General features: G+C 42.6%; 1 protein-coding gene across 1 annotated transcript in view; it reads right to left on the bottom strand.

Annotated features, from left to right (window-relative positions):
* Window positions 1-21615, bottom strand: part of XYLT1 (xylosyltransferase 1) — a 322454-nt gene that overhangs the window by 48950 nt on the left and 251889 nt on the right. Inside the window, exon 6 of the mRNA XM_044980506.1 lies at window positions 12916-12996. Within this exon, the coding sequence (XP_044836441.1) occupies window positions 12916-12996 (81 nt within the window). The remainder of the gene's footprint in view (window positions 1-12915; window positions 12997-21615) is intronic.

Below are 21615 nucleotides of genomic sequence, written 5' to 3'. Positions count from 1 at the left end.
CCCCCGCCACAAGGTCACGTAGCCCCCGCACACAGAGTCCCGAAAAGGAGGGATGGCAGGCTCCGTTGAAACAACCAGTCCGGCACTGCAGACCGCTCTAGGAGCAGGAGCCTATCATTCCTCGAGTGTAGAAGCGGTGTTAACATCACTGCACACCCTACCCACCACAGTCTGCGTCCCTGTTTCAACCCTTTAATGCGAATTCATTAATAAAGAAAACATTGTTAATTAACAATGTTCCATTAACTTTATTTTTAAACGTGTGTTGGAAGGGGGGAAACGGGGTGAACGGGGTATGTAACCGCAGAAGAAAGTCAACAGTAACTGAAGCAGGGGCAGGTTCAGCTTCTCTGTAAAGAAACTGAACAGTCACAGGTTACCCTGCTCCCTGAGGAACCTAGCTTTCAAAGCCTCCCGGATGCACAGCGCTTCCCGCTGGGCTCTTCTAATTGCACGGCTGTCTGGCTGAGCGTAATCAGCAGCCAGGCGATTTGCCTCAACCTCCCATCCCGCCATAAAGGTCTCCCCCTTGCTCTCACAGAGATTGTGGAGCACACAGCAAGCTGCAATAACAATGGGGATATTGGTTTCGCTGAGATCCGAGCGAGTCAGTAAGCTCCTCCATCTCCCCTTGAGACGTCCGAAAGCACCTTGAATGATAACAGTTACTCAAGACCACCCTCGACACATTTTTCCCCCCAGCATGCATTGTGGGGAAATCCCAGAATTCCAATGGGCAGCGGGGACTGCGGGAACTGTGGGATAGCTTCCCACAGTGCACCGCTTCCAATGTCGACGCTTGCCCCGTTAGTGTGGACTCACAACGTCGAATTAGTGTCCTTAGTGTGGACACACAAATTCGACTTTGTAAGGTCGATTCCACAAATTCGAATTAAGTTAAATCGAACTAATCTGGTAGTGTAGACATACTCTGAGTGGGGCAGGTCCATGCCTCTCTATATGTCCTTGTACAGGAGCATGAGGAGCTGCTCGGCCCAGGCCCAGACCCATGGACTCTGTTGTACAGTCTCCAGTCAAGAGTGCACAGGTGCGTGCATATCCTATGATGGAGAACCCATAGGGACAGATAAATCACACCTGCTTTCGTATACACAGTCTTGCAATACACTCCTCAAGACCCTTTTTTGTCATACTGAAAGCCTTTAGACTTAGCCTTTCCCCTCTATTTCCCCCCACAATAAATGAAGTACAAGGTAGAGAGGGGAACAATGTCAAAAAAAAATAGCACCTACTTAGTCTGTCAATATTAGGCAGAGTTCCTCCTGGTATGATAGGCAATTGGGTGTGAAAAAAGTACAGAATTCCCTGCTGTTTCCAAAGAACATGAAAAAACTCTCACTACAGATAAAAAAGGGATGGGGAAAAGATCAAAATGGAACCCATTTTAGAGTGTGTTAAAACAGCAGCATCCTGACGACAGGGGCAAAGGCAAAATGAAATTATTCTTATCTTGCTTTAATTCCTCTGCTCTGAAGGAGATATTACAAACACAATACAATCCTAGCCATCTCAGTCCCTTGTGCTTTAATGACAATGGCACAAACCTCAAACAAAATTATATGGCTGGTATAGAATTTATTCCTCCCATGAATATTCTATCGTGAGATATTTCATATGCAAAGTCAAACCTAAAAGTAAGCGAACAAACAAAAACTATTTCTGGTAGAATTGTGAATTGTGATAAAGCTTGGAAGTCAAATACGAACACGGGAAAAAATTCTCTTTTTTAAATTATTATTACTATTTATTATTTGTTTTCCAGTAGCTTTCTCAATGTGCTAGACCCCATCTACATAGTCCATGCCATGAATAACGTTTAGGATGAAGTCCTGGCTTCACTGAAGTCAATTGGAGCTTTGATATTGTTTTCAGTGGGTCCAGGATTTCACCCTTAGATTTTAAGAATACTGATCATGCATACACAAAAGGAGCCTGATAACTAGGGATGTAGCAATAAATACCTGTTGCCGCAATTCCTATTGATTTGTCATGTGCAGGGAATTTTTTCCCAGAAGAACATTTCATGTAGGTGGGAAATCAGTGTTTTATGCATGAGAAACATGTTGTTTGAGATCCAATTCCTGGGACACTCTACGAGGGTGACAAAAGCACCAAAGCACTTTAAAATCTGTGAACAGATTACACAGGGGCCCAAACAGAGAATCTGCCAAATGGGCACTGTAACCCCTATGCAACACCCCACAGCTTACTGCAAAGCGGTGTTGAATATGGGCATGACCTGCTGACCAGAACTGTCTACTGTTTCCCTTATTCCTACTGATGGACAACTGGGACTGAGTGTTGTACCCTTCAGCCTTGCAATGGTTTCACAAGGACCAAAGCGCCTTTACTCTGGCTTTGCTCATTTGCCATATATTTTACCCTTGAAGAATAAAAAAATAAAGACCCAAATCTTGTCCCGATTCATACACCCTGCAATCCCACTGAAGTCATCAGGATTTACATGGATATGAATCTGGGCAGGATTTGGCCCAACTGATCCAAAACCAAAAAATTAATTCACCTGGCCAGTCACTTTCAGTAACCCACTTGCTGTGGTTGGAAGGATTTATGTATGGCGTTGTGCTTATTCCTCAAGAGCCTCATTTCTCTTTCTGTGTGACTCATGAACAGTTATAAATAGGGATGGTCTTGAACCAAACCCCCAGTTATAAACATGAGGAAGTTGAGAAGTTCAGATCTACGTAGGGTGGTTTGGGTTCATCCTTGGTTATAAAGACTTGAGTTATGAACTAGAGGTTTGATTCCCTTGCTTAGTAGTACGAGTAGCGGCAGTGAAGGCCTGGCTGAGACGGCCAAATACATACTAGCAAGTTTCAGGTGGATTCGCACTCAGCATAGCTAAGCTGTGCCTCCACTGCCACTACCAATGCTACCATGGCTATAGTGCTATTTATACTCATGCTAGCTTGATGAGAAAGCTAGTGCAAGTAAGTGTATACAAGCAGGGGACTCATACCCCTACCTCGTAGTGTAGAGGTAGCCTTAGCCAGCACAGCATATCCTGCTAAAAATGTTTATGTGATGCCACAAATCCAGTACTTAAGACTTCATGGAAGAGTAAAGGAGGAAGAGAAAATGACGGGGAAGAGACACATATCTGGTTAAAAAGAAATTCTATCAATAGCATTCCAGCACGAAATGTTCAAACGTTTATTGGTCAGGCTGCAAAAAATCATAAAAATTTTCAGCCAATTCCAAGACTTAAAAAACCGAACAAATGTTGGGTTCTTTTTATTTGTCTTCTGGTTTCTGAGGCGTAAGGTGGAACTGAGTCACACGTCAAGCTTTTCTCAGCAACTACAAGTGCTAGAAACTTGTTTTAAATGAAAGCTGAAATTCTCACATGATTGCTTGACTCCAAGAACTGTGTTAACAACAAGTATAATGAGAGATACGTAATTGGGTTAAAAGAACACTATTAAGTGATATAATCTCATTATCTCTCCTTCCTACCAGGCACTCACACCACCAGGGCTGGATTTACACCTTTCGCATCCCTAGGCACCCCGGTGGCTGGGCAGACGTGGGAGCCCCGGCTCTGAGCTCCCCACATTGCCTGCAACAGCTGAGGACTGCAGGGGGGGCCCCCCGTCACCGGCTCAGAGCTGTGGGGTCCCCCCTGCCCACAGTGGCTCGGAGCTGTGGGGTCCCCCCGCTGCTCAGGCACAGTGGGGGTCTCCCGCCGCTTACGGCGGGCAGACACGGTGGGGCCCTCGCCACTCGGCAGTGCTTGGAGCTCTGAACCGCTGCGGGCAATGGGGGGACCCTGCCACTTTTACTTCTAAGCACCCCTCCGCACAGCTCCATCACCACAACTGCCCAGTGCCCCATCTAGACCCTTCCATCAACCCCCCACTGCCCAGTGCCCCCTACCTACTGTGCCTAATTGGAAATCCGGCCCTGCCCACCACCCAATGTTGTTATACTACAGCTCTGATTTCTCAAAGGAAGAAATTAGAAATGGGAATTTGTATAAGGGGAAAATGATTGGGTGATAGTTTAGAAAAATAGAATCTTAGCGAAGTAAGAGAACAACACATAGTGCTTGGTGCTGCCAGGGCAGAGTTAGGGAATTTAGAAACATAAAAATATTTATGGAAAATACGTGAAAGGCTCACGGATTTATGTTTTAAATTAGATACAGCTGAAAGTTTCTCCAGTGAGGAAGTTTTTTCAAAATGTCAATATATCTCCTTGACACCTTTTTTGGGTGAGGGTGCACTGACAGATATTAATTATTTCTGCAATTAACAGACATTTAGAAAAACCCAATGTTGCTTTGCCTGCTAATTTTGATGAGACTTTAAATACAAGTTGGAAGAAAAAATAGAAGCAAAACAAAATAAAAAAGCAAAGATAGCCTCCTGAAAACATTCTACTCAAACTTGACAAAGAGGGCAATACCAACTGTGATGTTAATTATCATTTTGACACAGCTGTTATAATTGGATTAAGTAAAGGGAAAAATCAAACAATGATAAATATGTAAGTTTAAAACAACACGAGAGAAAATGAAATCTGCTTTAATGATCAGAGTTTAAATATTAATTATGTCCTGACATCCATCATAATAATGCATAGCATCCAAGTACAAAGCGCTCCTCAAGTTAAACAGGTTGGCACTGATAATTAAAAGAAAAACTAACAGATTTTGGGGAGTATTTTCTAACCACCTGTTTGCCATGGTTTAAATGGTTCCATGTTTATTGAGCAAAAGGGTTTTGGGCAGACATTTGGTCCAATGCTACAAAAGTCAGGACACCTAAGGTTTAGCTCATTTTCATTAATTAAAGGCAAAAACTGCAAGGTAATGCACAGTTTTTTATTTTGTTTCTTCAAAGTACCAAACATATTCCCTACTTGTGAAAATAATATGATCCACATGACCCATCTCAATTAATGACATCTTTACTGTAATAAAATATCAACAGAGCTTAGAATATCCTGGAATGTTATCGAAGGTTCACCAAGACACACCTGTAGTCCATTCCTTATAAGAGATATGTGCAGTCATATTTGAATTTGTCCAACTGTACAATAAAAGTCTTACTTTCTTTTTCCTGCTTCTTTTATACACTTAGAATTTGCCCAATATATTCATCTAATTCTGTTCCCACATCCCGCCCCTAATTCTGGCTTGGAGAAAGTCTTCTAAAGTCTCCTCCTTCTCTGCCTTTTCCAATGATTTAACTTGCACTATTTTTGAAAGATCTTATTTTCCATTTTCTTGCAATTAAACTTTCAAAGGCAAGAAGTTCTTGGAAGTTCTCACAGCTCCTCAACATTTTAGGGTTGCAGGTCAGGGAACAGAGTTTTCCCTCACACAAAGAAAGAATCCTCAGAGGCCATGTTTTTAAACACTGGAAACTGCCAGAGCTTTTTTTGTATGATGGCTTCTACCAGAGCTTACACTGATGCAGCTGGACTAGTAGTAGCATTGATTCTTAAAATTCCCTTCTGTATACACGGCCTTAGAGGAACATTCCAAGTCTTTCTTGTCTTGTGGCCTTTTCTCCACCATTCTTCACTAATGAGATGTTTTCAAAAACACAACAACAGAGGTTACAAGAATAAAAATGTAAGAACGCGCTCTCAATCTTAAAGAGCACAAAATGCAAATGTTTAGCATTCTGTCCCCAATAATAAACAACACTGCAAGGACAAAATCAACTATTAATGAAGTGTACCTAGTGCAGTGTGACTTTACCATAGAGACAGGTCAAATAACATCAAATACGAATGTTTGTTATGTATCTAATCGCCACTACATGGCCTTCTCTGTATAAGTGTTCTCCCCCACCCTATAACATTTCTCAGCAGTACAGCTCCATGAGCAGTAGCCAAGTCGGGAGCGTTAGATTACCGATAGGGCAATTTTAAGCACCGTGTTACCTAGCTATGGAACACAGATAGCCCAGTCTACAGTAGCTCCCATCAAGGCTGTCACTGATGGAGCACAGCTGGTGGGCGCGTTGATAGAAAATTTGAAGAAAAAAATGTTGTGTAGATAGTATTCATAAGTTCACCCAATGCCAGACTATTTTTAATGTTTATCTAGGTATTTATACTGTGCTCATCATCTTGACGTCTGCACAGCAAATGCTTGTAATAGGGGAAAGGGAGAGAGGACATGTGGGCGACATTCACAGCTCTCCAAATGACTCTGGGCAAGTCACTTCTACACTGATTTTCAGAGATGTTGAGCACCCAAAGCTCCAAAATCAGGCGATTAACCTTTCTGTGACGAAGGGCTCATCTACACGGTGATTTAGTACACAGCAAGCCAGGGTCTGAATCCATAGCATCAACTCACCATGAACTAACTTGCTGTGTGGACTGTGCTATAGCCATAGGCACCAACTTACCTAGTTGCTGAGGGGTGCTCAATCCCCACTCCACCCAAGGCCCCACCCCCACTCCACCCCTTCCTCCAACCCCCCCACCCCTGCCCCATCTCTTCCTGCCCCCGCTCCTCCCGCATGCCGTGGATCAGCTGTTCCCAGCAGGTGGGAGGCACTGGGAGGGAGGGGGAGGAGCTGATCGGTGGGGCCGCTGGCAGGCGGGAGGCACTGAGGTGGGGGAAGGCAGTAATCTGTGGAGCTGCTGGTGGTGCGGAGCACCCACTGTTTTTTTCCATTGGTGCTCCAGCCCTGGAGCACCCACGGAGTGGGTGCTTATGGCTACAGTGCACTAGAAATTCTACTAGGCTCTTTGATGTAGATTCACGCTCTGGCTTGCCACACACAAACTCACCATGCACAAGCTCTTGGTTTACCTGTGGGTAAAATGGGGATAATGATATTTGCCTTCCTTGAAGGGGTGATGCTGGACTCAGTTATTTTATACAGTGCTTTCAGATTGCTGAGTGAAAAGATACTATGGAAACACAAAATATTATTTGTTTATAACAATTAAAAATGAAATCAGCAGCTAGTTGTTAAGTAGCGGGCACAAAAGATTTCATGTAATCTTTTTGCTTTCTTCCACCAGTAATTCTTCTTTTCCCTTCTTCTCTGTGCACAATAAAATATTTTCTAGGAGGACTTCAAATCACGTCACCTATCTGGGCTGGTGATGACTGATACTGTTTCTGCACTCGCAAGCCAAATTCATTCAGCACTTTACTAAAAACAATCCCAGGCTATTTTCCTATGAGGACATCTGAGCTGATCTTACTTTATTTTTTCCCACACTTTCAGCCTATTTTGTTTTCCTTTGTACTGGGCTGTTCTGATCACCATCTTCTAAACAGAGTAAAATGAAAAAGCTATGAGAAGGCAAATTGCCAAGGACAAGCAGTTTTTATGTCACCTCTAGCACTGATTATGAAGCAATGGGGAATATGGGTATCTGAAAGTTAGCTGTAAGGTATAAAAAATTTAAATGCACATGCTTTGCATAATAAAAAGAGTGTTACTATTTCAGCTGATATAGTGTGTCCACAAATATTGGACTATGTTTCCAGCTGGCAATGAATAGACCTTTCTAGTCAAGGTATTTCAGGATGATACAGTACTAAATTAACTGATATTGTGCGGTGTGAAATTTCAGCTAAGTAAGCCATTGAACAAATACTCTGGTACCTCAGAACTATTAAGAATGTAACGGCTTCTGGCAGCTACGTGGTTAAAAATATTTTGGCATCAGGCACAGTAAATTGCACTTTATGTACAGAACTTAGTAGTGCCGGGTATTACATGGATGATTCATGAGAACAGTAAGACAGCAGCAATTACTGGATGTTCTGTTCTCCAGTATTCGGGTTAGCTGCTTAGAAATAGATAACAAAGGTAATATTGTCCATTTACCTAACACAATATACAGTTTCCAGAGTAGCATGTGCCATGTTGGAAAATGGCACCTACCTCACTAAACATCTGATGTAAAGATCTGGAGGATTTTGTTACACGGTGTGTTAATGTAGCCAGTGAGAATAAGATTGGCTCCTACTGCTGGATGCTGAAAACCCTAAGGACATGCCTACTAAATGGCTCAAGAGTGGATGTCTATCTGTTTCTAGAACTCAAGACTACAGATGGGGTTATGTGACACAAGAGGGAGGGGGAACATCCAAAACAAAACTAAAATTATAAAACAATACAGAAAACATTTAATGGAACTTTTCTGAATTGTTTCCATTCTGCCTGTGAGCTCCCAATTCCCTTAAGATTTAACAACATCCAACAATCACAGCATGTTTACACTGTTCCCCAAATGACTATTGTGGCAGGGTTTCTAAAAAAAATGTCTTTTCCTGACTGTCAGTGAAGATGTCACATTTGACTCTTTGTATTTTATAATACACCAGCCAGGTGCCGCTCCTGTCAAAAAAATCTTCTGGGTGATCCAAGCTGTAATAGCTTATAAAACTACGGAGTTATTCTTCTGCTTTTAATAGTCTAAGATGCTGAAAAGAGAAGAAAATGTAAGTGTTGCCCACTAACTGCGATGTAACAACTCTACCCAATGTATGTAATTTCATTTCAAACATCCAGTTCTCTAAGAAAATAATGCTTCTCCTGCTGAGTTAAGGAGACATTTCCACCTCCATTTCTTTTCTGAAGCCACTAAAGGAAAATCAGAGTGATGTACTTTTTAATGACTTTGGCATAACTAAAATAAAACTTCATTCTATAAAAAGGAAGCCTAGTTTCTATCCATATTTGGCAGTAAAACATGTACTGATTGCCTACATGGCTTGAATACAAACTACATTGTAATTGAGAGGTATAAGCATTTCAGTTTTAAGATGTATTTTTTAATCTCTCTCTCCCTCGCTCTCCATTGTACAAACCAGACTATGGTGACTTTAAATTCAGAGTGTAGGCAGCTGTTTACAAAGCAGATTTAGGCAGTTGAAAAGCTTATTGTTTACAAGCTGTTATTCACCCCTGAATTCAAAAAGGTAGCCTTAGGGATTATAATTTGCTCTAATTGTGTTTTAAATACTGCACTCTTGTATTAATGATTCTTCACATTTTGACGAAAACACCCAGGACCACAGGAATTGCCACTGTAGATCAGAGCAGTGGTCCATTTAGCCCAGTATCTTGGCTCGTACAATGACCAGCACCAGTTGCTTCAGAGGAAAAACCCCGCAGTAGTCAGTTATGGGATAAGGTCACCAAGAGAAGCTTCCTCCAACCCCCAATAGTTATGAGTTTGACTTACACCCTGAAGCTGGAAGGTTTATAGCCCTTCCAAAGATCTTCTTTATTGTTTTAAATATCTATTATTATAACTCTGCCGATCCTTGTTATTCATGTATGGCCTAATCCTCTTTTTGAATCCTGCTAATCTCCTGGTCATATCATCCCCCTATTATGGGCTACAATGACAACACAAGGTACAAGGCAACAAAGAATCAGGCCCGAAGACTCTCATTCGCATACCATATGGGCAAATCCTTCCCACATCCATAGAGGCTTCACTGTAATGGAACTGGTGGGATTCTGGTACCCAAGGAGTGGGGCCAGAATGATGGCTGTTTGGGGGATGCATGATCTCAGCATGCAGGGGATGGTATGGACAGAGACAGAGGCCAGTATTTTGCGGCTGCAAAGGTCTTCCAGGACTCCACACTAATGCCTGATGGGGGAAGATTCCTCCCACTGTGCATCTGCCCAGTTCCCAGCCCAATAGAGAGGGGAACTAGTTTTCATTTTCTGAGATTATCTTTTGTTTTGATGTTACATCTGAGTCTGCCTGAAGCTCATAATGCAAATGTCCAGGTGCCAATGCTACACCTGCTCTTGTAATATGTTGTTTTCAGCTGTTCGATCAGAAGGCAAAAGGAACTCAAGCATTGCCTATACTTATTTCCTCTGTGCAAGTGAGATTGCACAGTCAAAGACCTTCCATGTCTAGCAATGAACTGGAACGTTAATACAACCATGTCAGGAGTAAAAATAAAATGTGTATGGTCACATTAAGATAAAAGGCATTTACATATTTACACATTCAAAAGCAACAGCTGAACTAATAAATGGGATATTATTCTTCTGAGAGGACGAGTGGCACATTAGCACATTTTATTATTAAATTAATAACAAATTACTGCATTTAATTGATCTAAATTGTTCTAGTCCCAGCTGAGGTTGGCATCTTAAACCAGCTTTATGCATGAATGTCATAATTCATTAGTTATTTTAGTTAGCTAGCTGCAGTGTTTGGGGATAATCAGGTGCACCAGAATAGCAGAAAAGCTAAAGCGACGGAATGCATCTCCCAAACCTTTTCCATTGCTTTTCCAATTTAACTGTACAGCCAGCTAGAGCCAAGCCTGTCAATCACACTGAAGAGCTGTATTTCCAAACCCGAGAATATGCTCTGAAAGCTATTTATATTTTTGACTTGTTTTTATATAACTCCCTCTCAAATATATTTTGGTACCAAATGCAATACAAGCCCTGCATACACAACACTACTAGAATGATAACGTTGTGAAGAATTCATCTAAATAAGGACAAAAGGGAGGCTGTAAGTCTACAGCAAAAGGAGGTTGGCAGTCAAGGGATTGGTTTATATTCCTGACTCGCCCACTGGCTGGCTCTGTGACCCTGGATGTATTGCTTGCTCTCTTATTATTTATTTTCTGTACCACAACCAAAGATGGGGCAGGCACCGTACAGGACACAGAGGAAGACCCAGACCTGGTGATTTAGCTTGCTAAACCTGCAATCAAATCTACAGGGCTGAAGTCAGTGAGTCTTCACACAGTCTCTGGAGCCTGTGCTAACGGAACTGGGTGCAAGATTGGGATCTAAATTAAAATACGACATACAGATGGGGGTAACTATAAAAATAAGGGATTGAAGGGATTCAATAATCTGTGACATGGGAATAATAACATCCATCTTTACACGGTATTTTAAGACCTTTGAGGAAAAGGCATCTCATAAATGCAAAGTTTTATTATTGTTTCTTAAAGTCCTACTCTAATATTAAGGCTTGATTTTGTAAACATAATAAAAGGGAACAGTATATTTTTCGTTAGTCTTGAGCTCCATCATCATGATAGAGCCCTGTTAAGGAATCCATAGATTAACAGATTTTAAGGCCAGGGTCTGACCATCTACATAACACATGTCATAGATTTTCAGTCATTCTGGCATCAAGATCGGTAACTTGTGATTGATCCACAATAGAACCCTGCCATGGAATTGAACATGGTGTATGACTTCTACGCTACTTGAAAAAAATGTTGTATAGCTGTGTTGTAGAAACCTCTTGTGTTGGGTTTGTTTCCAATATGGCTATGACTAGCAGAGGGTAGCGAACTTCTGCTGCGTGAAGGACGTCACTGTTTGCAGCATGGTAGTGTGAGGGCTCTAAATCAGGTTTTGGAAGGGTTTTACAGACACTTCTCAGAGAAACATGTCAGCTTGGTGCTGTGAGAATCCTAGACAGATATTTAGGACTAATTCCCCCTTCTCTGTTTGTCCCCATGACATGACATGACAGGGTATTCACGATGCCTGCTTGCAGCACAGTAGGTGAAACTACCAATTTTTGCTACAGAAATAAGGTGGATGAGGGTCTTTTATTAGACCAACTGCTGTTGGTAAGAGAGAGAAGTTTTCGAGCTTCCACAGAGCTCTTAATGTCACTCACCCTGTCTCTCTAATATCATGGGACCAACACAGATACAACAACACTGCATACAATTTTTGCTGCACACAGAAATAAGTTAGAAAATGATCACTTGCCCATGTAAAACTGCTTAGACTGTTTGAGAAACAACTGAGAACAAAAGAAAACCTCTTGTGCTCAGCTCCCCACTGTAAGTACACCTTCTGTTGCAGCAACCCGCCCAGTGATGAGCTCCTAAAATCCTAAGAACTGGTTCCCTACCGGGTCCTTGGCAGCACTTCGGTGGCAGGGGGGGTGTCTTCACTCGCTCCGGGTTTTCAGCGGCATTTCGGCAGCAGGTCCTTCACCCGGAGTGAGTGAAGACCCCATCCTGTCGCTGAAGTGCCGCCGAAGACCCAGTAGGGAACTGCGCGTTGAGTACAGTACAAGCCCCACATGCCTTTCTCCCATCCTACACCCATCCGACTCCAACCCACGTCCTGCCCCCGACTGCCCCCTCAGAAGCTGCAAGTTTCTCCTCCCCCTCTCCCCCACTGGGGTAGCAGCAGCAGCCCGGGGCTCCGGGGGCTATTTAAAGGGCCCGCGGCTCCCTTGCTTCTACCGCCCCGGCCCTTTAAATAGCTGTTAGAGCCCTGGGGAAGCGGCGGGGCTCTGGCGGCTATTTAAAGGACCGGGGTGGCAGCAAAGGCAGCTGGAGCCCTAGCCCTTTAAATAGTCCCTGGAGCCCTCCACTAACCATGGGCTCTGGGGGCTATTTAAAGGGCCCACGGCTCCCCTGCTTCTACCACCCCGGACTTTTTAAATAGCCCCCAGAGCCCCACAGCCCTACCCCAGGGCTCCAGCAGTGGGGCTTTGGTGGCAATTTAAAGGGCCTGGGGCTCCAGCCCCTGCTGGGAACCCCAGGCCCTTTAAATTGCCCTCTGGGAAAGCCAGGCCACCCCTTTAGCAACTGGTTCTACACCGGCTTCTGAATTTAACATCCGGTTCTTGTGAACCAGTGCGAACCGGCTCCAGCTCACCACTGAACCCGCCTCTACCTAGGAGTGTGGAGTATGCAGCAATCTATTCCAAGCCTTTCTCTACACCAATGCTTTTCTGTAGATAACATGCAGGAGCAGCCATTCAAGAATGAGACACAACTATTCCCAAGACACAGTATCATTTTCATGGAGCCAGTCTCCTGAACTCAGGACTCCTTCATCCACACATACTGGGAGTAACCATGCTGTCTAACTTTTATTGCCATGTCCAACACAAACTTAAGAGAAGTGATGTTACCTTGCATTGTCCCTCCCATGGGACTTCAAGAAGTTCATATCGCGATACCTGGACAGGAATGCTACTAGCTGATCATTTGTCCTGTGAAAGAAACAAGAAAAAATTTGCAAATCAGGTAGAGAAATCTGTCTTCTATAGTTATTTATGTTTATTGTTTCTTATTTTGAGACCCTTTGGACTCTTCAAGGCATAGTTTTAAGATACTATTACTGTAACACTATTTTTAATGCAGACTTTTCCTCTACAAAGGCCAATGTTGCTGAAAGTGTTTTGTTGGTTTTGCTGAACTTTACAGACTGGCTCTACTGGCTAGACAGATAGGCATGCTTATTAGCTCTCAGTGATTTCTATTTCAAATGTGCTCAGTTTATGAGTCAAAAATCCTGGGTGTGGATGGCTCAGTGGGGGGGTCCGGGTGTGGGGGTATCTGGATGCACAGGGGCTTGTTGAAGGGTTCCAGGTGCAGGAAGAATGGGACTCTTTGGGGGGATCCAGGTGAAGGTGGTTGGAGCTCAGCAGGGGAGGTCTGAGTGTGGGGGTATGTGTTTGGCAAGCGGGTCTGGGGGCAGGGGACGACCGGGTGCTGTGGGAGTGGGGTTTGGTAGGGTGGGTGTCTGGGTGCAGCTGGTTGGGACTCAGTGGGGTGGGAGTCCAGGTGCAGGAGCGGGGGATAAGTGGGGTGGGGGTTCAAGTGCAGGGGGCTCAGCAGGGAGTGGGGCTCAGCAGGGGAGTTATGGGTGTGGGGTGGTCATGGAGGTTGGGTAGATGGGGGGCAGCTCCCCGTGCAGTGATCCTCTCACTGCAGATGGGGAGCGATGAGGCAGGAAATGTGCGGGTTGCAGAGCTTCCTGGAGCTAGAGGAGGTTCCCGGGGGTGGGTCTGAACTCCCTCCACCCCGGTTGGGATTAGCGGCGCATGGTAGGAGCCACCAGCAGGGGCGTCCCCAGCCTAGCCCTTCCCCGGCTGCAGGTGTGCTGTGATAATGAGTGAGAGGGACCGAGAGAGCCCACAAGGTAGTGATTTACATCTCCTTCAGCTGCTCCTGACACCTGAACCAGACACGACCTCCTCTGCCCCTTGCCACTGCCCGCAAGGGGTGCATTGATCAATTTGTGTGTGTGGGGGAAAAAGTAATATCTGTGGGGGACATTAATTCTGCACTTGTGCAGTATTCTCCCATAAATAAAAAGGTTAAGACTGAGATTTTCAATGCCAGTTTTAAAGCTTTTTATACAGGGAACTTATTCAACATAACTTAATATGGTGTGTAAAAGGGGAATACTTAAGTTCTTGGACATTTAGGATGACAATTTGAAATTACCTAGCATTTGGATGCCAAATTCCCAATAAAATTAATGGGAACAAAGGAATTTGAATGGCTAATTCCCATTTATTTTATCAGATATTTGGCATTCAAATCCTAAGAAGTTTTCAAATTTTGAGCCTAAATGTCCAAGAATTTATGTATTTGAGTCTGCTCTGGTGGTTCACTATTACTTCAACAAATGTACCAACACATTTCCTCCTTTATTTATCTACTTCAACATATTTAGGAAAACCGAGAAAATTCTAATGAATAGACAGATCTTCAGCTACTGACTCAGATTCAATAAACATGACCTTAAAAATAAGAGCTACAAGACCCTTTTTGGCAATGGTCTATAATGCAACTGATACCAATCAAGTCAGAGATAAAACAGTTGTAGCTGGTACAGCATCTTGCAAACATTCCACTTTTATAAGCCATATCAAACCAAGTTAAACAAGCTCCCTATATAAAATGCTCTAAAATTATGCAGTCAGTAGTATTAACTTGGGGACTTTATCGAACTAGTAAAACATCTAAGTACCTTATATTTACAAACTCTCCCATCATCATAGGTAACAGTTCATTACTGAACAGATGAATAAAGACCAAGTTAACCATTGATTGAGTCTAGACCAATTGGAGTATCTGTCTATCAACCAAACTAAATGGCTAGATTGTAGGAGCCTGAGACCCTCCTTCCATGTTCACTCATGTGAGTTTTAATGCCTCCCAGGGTCAGACTCTGTGTCTCAATTTGGCATCCTCAGAAAACTGCTTTCAGTATAGTAAGCTGTGCAGATTTTCACATTTGCTGCTTCAGTGGTTCTCCATCTTACTGGGATGAATAGGCATTTAGTGAATTTACTTAGCAATGCTTCCACATGAAATAGTTTCAATGACTGACATCTTAGGGTGAGTTTCTAGGCAAACGCTGGCATGCAAGGATGATGTACAAAAGTATAACAAAGTTTAGAGGTGCTTGGACTTTAATTTGCTTGGAGGATAAAATCAAATCAAACAAATTAACAGCCCACACTGGTCAATACTCCTCTATTGTTTCCTTAACACAAACTGCCCACCAATCTATGTTTCACTTTTCGATTGTGCTTTACAAAACATATCTGAAACCAGGCCTGCCACACAAAGTTTTCAGCTGTTGTTGCTTTTCAGGTTATGTTTGTAATTCCCTGTCTAATTTTTAGCTCTCACGATAATGAACAGCCTCAGATCTGTTGACATTTTCTCCATCTCTCGAATAAGTTAGTGGCATTTTGGTTCTGTTTCCGATCAAATATTTTGTAAGAATTAACCTATACATTTTGTTTGTTTTTTAAAAATAAATATCACTCTTCTCAAGTTTTGACATCCCACTTGCATTTGAAAAATATTCTAGATATTTGACATTTAGATCTATGTGCTCAACCAATTGAAGCTTATGCTTGCCTTAGCCACTGTATAGCAAATATTACAGAACTTTTAATTTCCTTTCCTGTGAGCCACTTTCTCTGAGTCTGAACTTGCAATGGTGCTGAGCACCATCTCCTCATTATTACATTCCACACCTTAAAGGGAGAGGAAAGTGCTCAATATCTCACAGGTTCCGATATTTTTAAAAGCATTGTGGCTAAATAGAGTAGCTAAAGTCCTATGCAGCACATAGAGGAACGTGCCTTTAGTGGTGTATTTTCAAATGCCTCTGGCCATGATCCTAGTGCTCTCTAGCCGTAATGCCGCTAGCACCATGCGATGCCTCTAGCATTAGCTGTTGCTAATGCCTCTGGCAATGGTTGCTAAACCTATTCAGTCTAATTCTTCTCCCAGTGAAGACAATGTGAGTTTTGCCAGTGCTATCAGTAGGAGCAGGCAGGGCCGGCTCCAGGCACCAGCCCAGCAAGCAGGTGCTTGGGGCAGTCACGGGAAGGGGTGGCACGTCCGGCTCTTCGGCAGCAATTTGGCGGCTGGTCCCTCACTCCCTCTCGGAGTGAAGGACCAGCCGCCGAATTGCTGCCAAAGACTGAAGCAGCGACGGTAGAGCTCCCGCAGATCGCGATTGTGTCATTTTTTTTTTTTGCTGCTTGGGGCAGCAAAAACCCAGGAGCCGGCCCTGGGAGAAGAATCAGTCCTAGTCTGTCAAATTCATCTCTGGATCTGTGAAACCAGTGAGGGGTCAAAGGTTCAGTTCGTTCTGTATCCCTGACCAGAAGCAAGAGTGTACTGCAGAACATTTTGATAAGGAGCAAAGGCAAATGTTATTTCACAAGCTGTGGGGGCTAGGGTATGTGGCCATAATTCATCTAGGTATTTCAGAACACGTGTAGTTTCTACTGACTTCACTGGGACTACACATATGGTTACAGTTATACATGTGCTGAAGTATCTTGCTGATTCAGAACTCACGAAAGAGATTGCCTGCTTTGGACATAATGGCAGAAAACATGGATGAAAATGATATCAGACTGCCCCACTTCGCCAAATTTGTATTAAGAAAGATTTAACACTTGGTTAGGACACATTGCACCACTCTGGCAGCACAAAGCTGCTTTAACTCCCATTTATAACTGGACTCCAGAGGCTTCCCCCTGGGTAGAAGGTATCTTCAATGGCTTAGAGCTGCTATTGCGGGGCCTGGCTACTCCCTGGTTGAGTCACTCTCATGTCTGCCCAGGCGCCCCGACCGACCTCACCAAGGTCGGCTAAAAGAGCACCCAGGAGTACGACGATGATGGCTACCAATCGTAATGCACCGTCTGCTGCCAAAAGGCAATGAGCTGCTGCTGTGTACCAATGCAGTCCCACGTCTGCCAGCACCCAGGAGACGTACAGTGATGGTGAGCTGAGTGGGCTCCATGCTTGCTGTGGTATGGCATCTGCTCAGTGAACCCAGGAAAAAAGGTGCAAAACCATTGTCTACTCTTGCTTTCATGGAGGGAGGGAGGGAGAGGGGGGCATGACGACATCTACCCAGAACCACCAGCGACACTGTTTTTGCTCCACCAGGCATTGGGATCTCAACCCAGAATTCCAATGGGCAGCGGAGACTGTGGGAACTGTGGGATAGCTACTCACAGATACCCACAGTTCAACGCTCTGGAAGTCGACGCTAGCCTCGGTACTGTGGACGCAGTCCGCCGACTTAACGCACTTAGAGCATTTTGTGTTGGGACATGCACAATCGAATGTATAAAAACGATTTCTAAAAACATGACTTCTATAAATTCGACCTAATTTCGTAGTGTAGACATACCCTTGGTGTAGGGTTTCATTAATGATTAAAGGAGTGACTGCCCCACCAGTCTTCTGAATACTATCCTTGTTAGGATGGATATGTTAGCACCTGCCCACTGCTAATAATCTGCTTTATCATCCTGGGGAAATTACTGTTAACAAAGAGGAATATCACATTAATTGGATTGATCTGCAATGTTTGCACATTGAGGGAGGATGGTCTTGTGGCCAACACGTGACTGGAAGCTAGGGGATCTGGGTTTTATTCTTGGCTCTACCACAGACTTCTTCTGTGACTTTGGGCAAGTCACTTATTGCAATGTTTTGAAGGTTGGGTGTCTAAAGTCTGCCTCTATATAAAAGCAGTCTGGTTTTTAGAGTTGCTGAGTACTCACAGCTCCAGTTGAAGTAACTAGGAACTGTGAATGTTCAGCACCTATGAATATCAAGCCACTTTTATTTAGGGGCCTGAATATGGATTTCGGAGTCTATATTTCAGAAATCAAGTTTGAAAATTTGTGCATTAACCTTTCTATGTCTATTTTTCTGCCTGTCAATACCCCTTTCCTCCTTCAAAGGGCGTAGTTCTGAGGCTTGACTCATTGTGCACAAGGTGCACAGACATTATAGTGATTAGAAGCACAGAAATGCCTTTGATACAAACATGTCACAGGCACTATATACTCCAATAGAAAGCAGCTGTTGTGCACAGAGGAATATTACCTACCAACATCGAGAGAGAAACAAACAATTTTTTCATTGCTGACCCATGACTAAAACAAAAATCTCTTGGGGAAAAATGTTCCAGTTCTTTCTTGTTCAAGCTCTACATGTTTGCTTTGCACATATTTTCTGTGGCAAAATGACAAAATACTTTAAAAAATTCATTGGAGTGAAAGCCCTCTTTTTTCCCAATACATGGACATCTGTGATTTTTGTTTTTAAAATTCTGAGTATGGATTCTTTTCACAACTTTTTTTTTTAAACACATTTATTAAAAAAAATCTGTTTTTTTTTCCTCTCTCACAGCTTTAATCCCTGGGCTTGCTTACTTACTTTTGCCAGCTAGGGAAGATGTAAGAAAATATGATATAGTCAAAACCGATGAAATTAGCAATCTCTGAATTATGGTGTGGAGTAGGGGTAGAGAGAAGGAAGAAAAGCTGTAGAAATAGTTAAAAATTCAGCAGTTCTTCTTGATTGGAGACTGCTCCTCCCCACCACCATACAAAGATGCAGAAGATGTGGAAGGAAGTTTCCCACTTCAAGTGCTTGAAATAGATCTAATTACATCTCATTCACACAGAAAAAGAAAGAAGCTGTAGTTACTAAGTAAGCCAGAATAATTATTATAGGCAAAAGCAGCAAAGAGTCTTGTGGCACCTTATAGACTAACAGATAAGGTGCCACAAGACTCTCTGCTGCTTTTACAGATCCAGACTGACACAGCTACCCCTCTGATACTATTATAGGCAACTATCTAAGGGCTAGATCTTGCCTCCTTTGCACACAATGAGCAGTTCCTTGCTCTGTGAGTGGTTCCATTGTGCTTTTAGGGCAGGCTTTTCAAATGCACTCAGCACTGGCCTAACTTCTCCCACTGAAATAAGCCAGAGTTTTACTATCAAGTTAAATGGGAACAGACGTTCCAACGCTGGACACTTTTGAAAAATCAGTGTAGGACTACGCTGTGTGTTGTAGTAAAAAAGCATCCCTTTATTTCAGGCACCTCTGTTTTTGGCTCAAAACTTCATTTTCTTCATTGAGAGTCAAATTCTGCCAATCTTCCTCACATCTTACTCTGGGAATAGTGCTACTGATTTCATAAGACTACATGTGGAACAAGGATCTTTTCATTTCATGGATTCTAAGGCCAGAAGGGATCATTATGATAAATCTAACCTGACCTGTATAACACAGGTCATAGAACATTCCTAAAATAATTCCTAGAGCACATAGATCTTGTTTTAAAAATTGTCAGTGATGGAGAATCCAGCACGACCCTTGGCACATTAATTAACCATTGGAACACTCTCCCTATTAAAATGTATGACTTATTTCCAGTCTCATTTAGGCTACCTTCAACTTCCAGCCAATGGGTTGTGTTATACCTTTCTCCGCTAGATGGTTCCCAGCTACTTGTAGACTTATCAAGTCACCCTTTAACCTTTTATTTGTTAAGTTTCTATCACTATAAGGTATGTTTTTTAATCTTTTAGTATTTTCTTGTGGCTCTTCTCTGAACCCTCTCAAATGTATCAACATCTTGAATAGTGGGCATCAGAATGGACCCAGTATTCCAGCAGAGGTCACACAAGTGCCAAACACAGAGATAAAATAACCTCTGTACTCCTACTTAAGATTTCTGTGTTTATGCATCCAAGGGTTGCATTAGCTCTTTTGGCCATAGCATCACACTGGGCGCTCATATTCAGCTGATTATCCACCATGACTCCCAAATCTTTTTCAGAGTCCCTGCTTCCCAGGATAGAGTCTCCCATCATGTAAGTATGGCAACATTCTTTGTTCTTAGATGTATACATATACATTTAGCCATATTAAGACATATTTTTGCTTGTGCTCAGTTTACCAAGTGATCCAGATCACTCTGTATCAGCGACCGGTCCTCTTCATTATTTACAATTCTCTTAACTTTGTGTAATCTGCAAACTTGATCAATGATGACTGTATGATTTCTTCCAGGTCACTGATAAAATGTTAAAAAGTGTAGGCCTAAAAATGATCTCTGTGGGACCCCACTAGAAACATCCAATGATGGTTCCAGATTTACAATTACATGTTGAGACCTTTCAGTTAGACAGCTTTTAATCCACTTAATGTGTGCCATGTCAAATTTATATCTTTCTGTTTTTTTAATTAACATGTCACATGATACCAAGTCAAATGCCTTACAGAACTCTAAGAATGTTACTTCAACACTATTACCTCTTTGAACCAAACTTGTAATATCATCAAAAATATCATATTCATTTGACAGGATCTATTTTCCATAAACCCATGCTGATTGGTATTAATTATATTACCCTCCACTTTAATTTTTTTTATTAATTGAGTCCCATATCAGGATCTCCATTATCTCATGTGGGATCAATGTCAGACTGCCAAGCCTATAATTATGTAGGTCATCCCTGTGACAGATGTGGCAATTTAAGACAATATCTTTGGGAAAGCCTACTATATTAAGTTTATCATAGAATTGTAGGCCTGGAAGGGGCCTCAAGAGGTCATCTAGTCCAGTCCCTTGCACTCAAGGCAGGACTAAGTATTAGCTAGACCACCCCTGACAGGTGTTTGTCTAACCTACTCTTAAATACCTCAAATGACTGAAATTCCACAGCCTCCCTAGGCAATTTATTCAAGTGCTTAACTACCCAGACAGTTAGGAAGTTTTTCCTAGTGTGCAATCTGAACCTACCCTGCTGCAATTTAAGCCCATTGCTTCTTGTCCTATCCTCACAGGTTAAAGAGAACAATTTTTTTTATCTCCTCCTCCTAACAACCTTTTATGTACTCGAAAACTGTTATCATATCCCCTCTCAGTCTTTTCTTCTACAGATTAAACATTCACTTTTTTCAATCTTCCCTCATAGGTCAAGTTTTCTGGACCTCATCATTTTTTTTGCTTTCCTCTAGACTTTCTCAAATTTGTCCAAGTCTTTTTGGAAATGTGGCACCCAGAATGGGACACAATACTCCAGTTGAGGCCTAATCAGCTAGAGTAGAGCGGAAGAATTACTTCTTGTATCTTGCTTACAACATTCCTGCTAATACATCCCAGAATGATGTTTGCTTTTTTTGAAACATCGTTACACTGTTCACTCATATTTTGTTTGTGATCCACTATGACCCCCAGATCCCTTTCCGCAGTACTCCTTCCTAAACAGTAATTTCCCATTTTGTGTGTATGCCACAGATTGTTCCTTCCCAAATGGAGTACTTTACATTTGTCCTTATTGAATTTCATTCTGTTTACTTCAGACCATTTCTCCAGTTTGTCCAGATCATTTCAAATTTTAAACTTATCCTCCAAAGCACTTTCAAACCCTCCCAGCTTGGTATCGTCCACAAACTTTATAAGTGTACTCTCTCTGCTATTATCTAAATCATTGATGAAGATATTGAACAGAACCAGACCCAGAACTGAT

This window comes from Mauremys mutica, chromosome 11 (genome assembly GCF_020497125.1).
Source record: "Mauremys mutica isolate MM-2020 ecotype Southern chromosome 11, ASM2049712v1, whole genome shotgun sequence".
Classification (NCBI taxonomy): domain Eukaryota; kingdom Metazoa; phylum Chordata; order Testudines; family Geoemydidae; genus Mauremys; species Mauremys mutica.
Note: the sequence above shows the minus strand (reverse complement) of the source record. Positions and strands in the feature narration are given on the sequence as shown.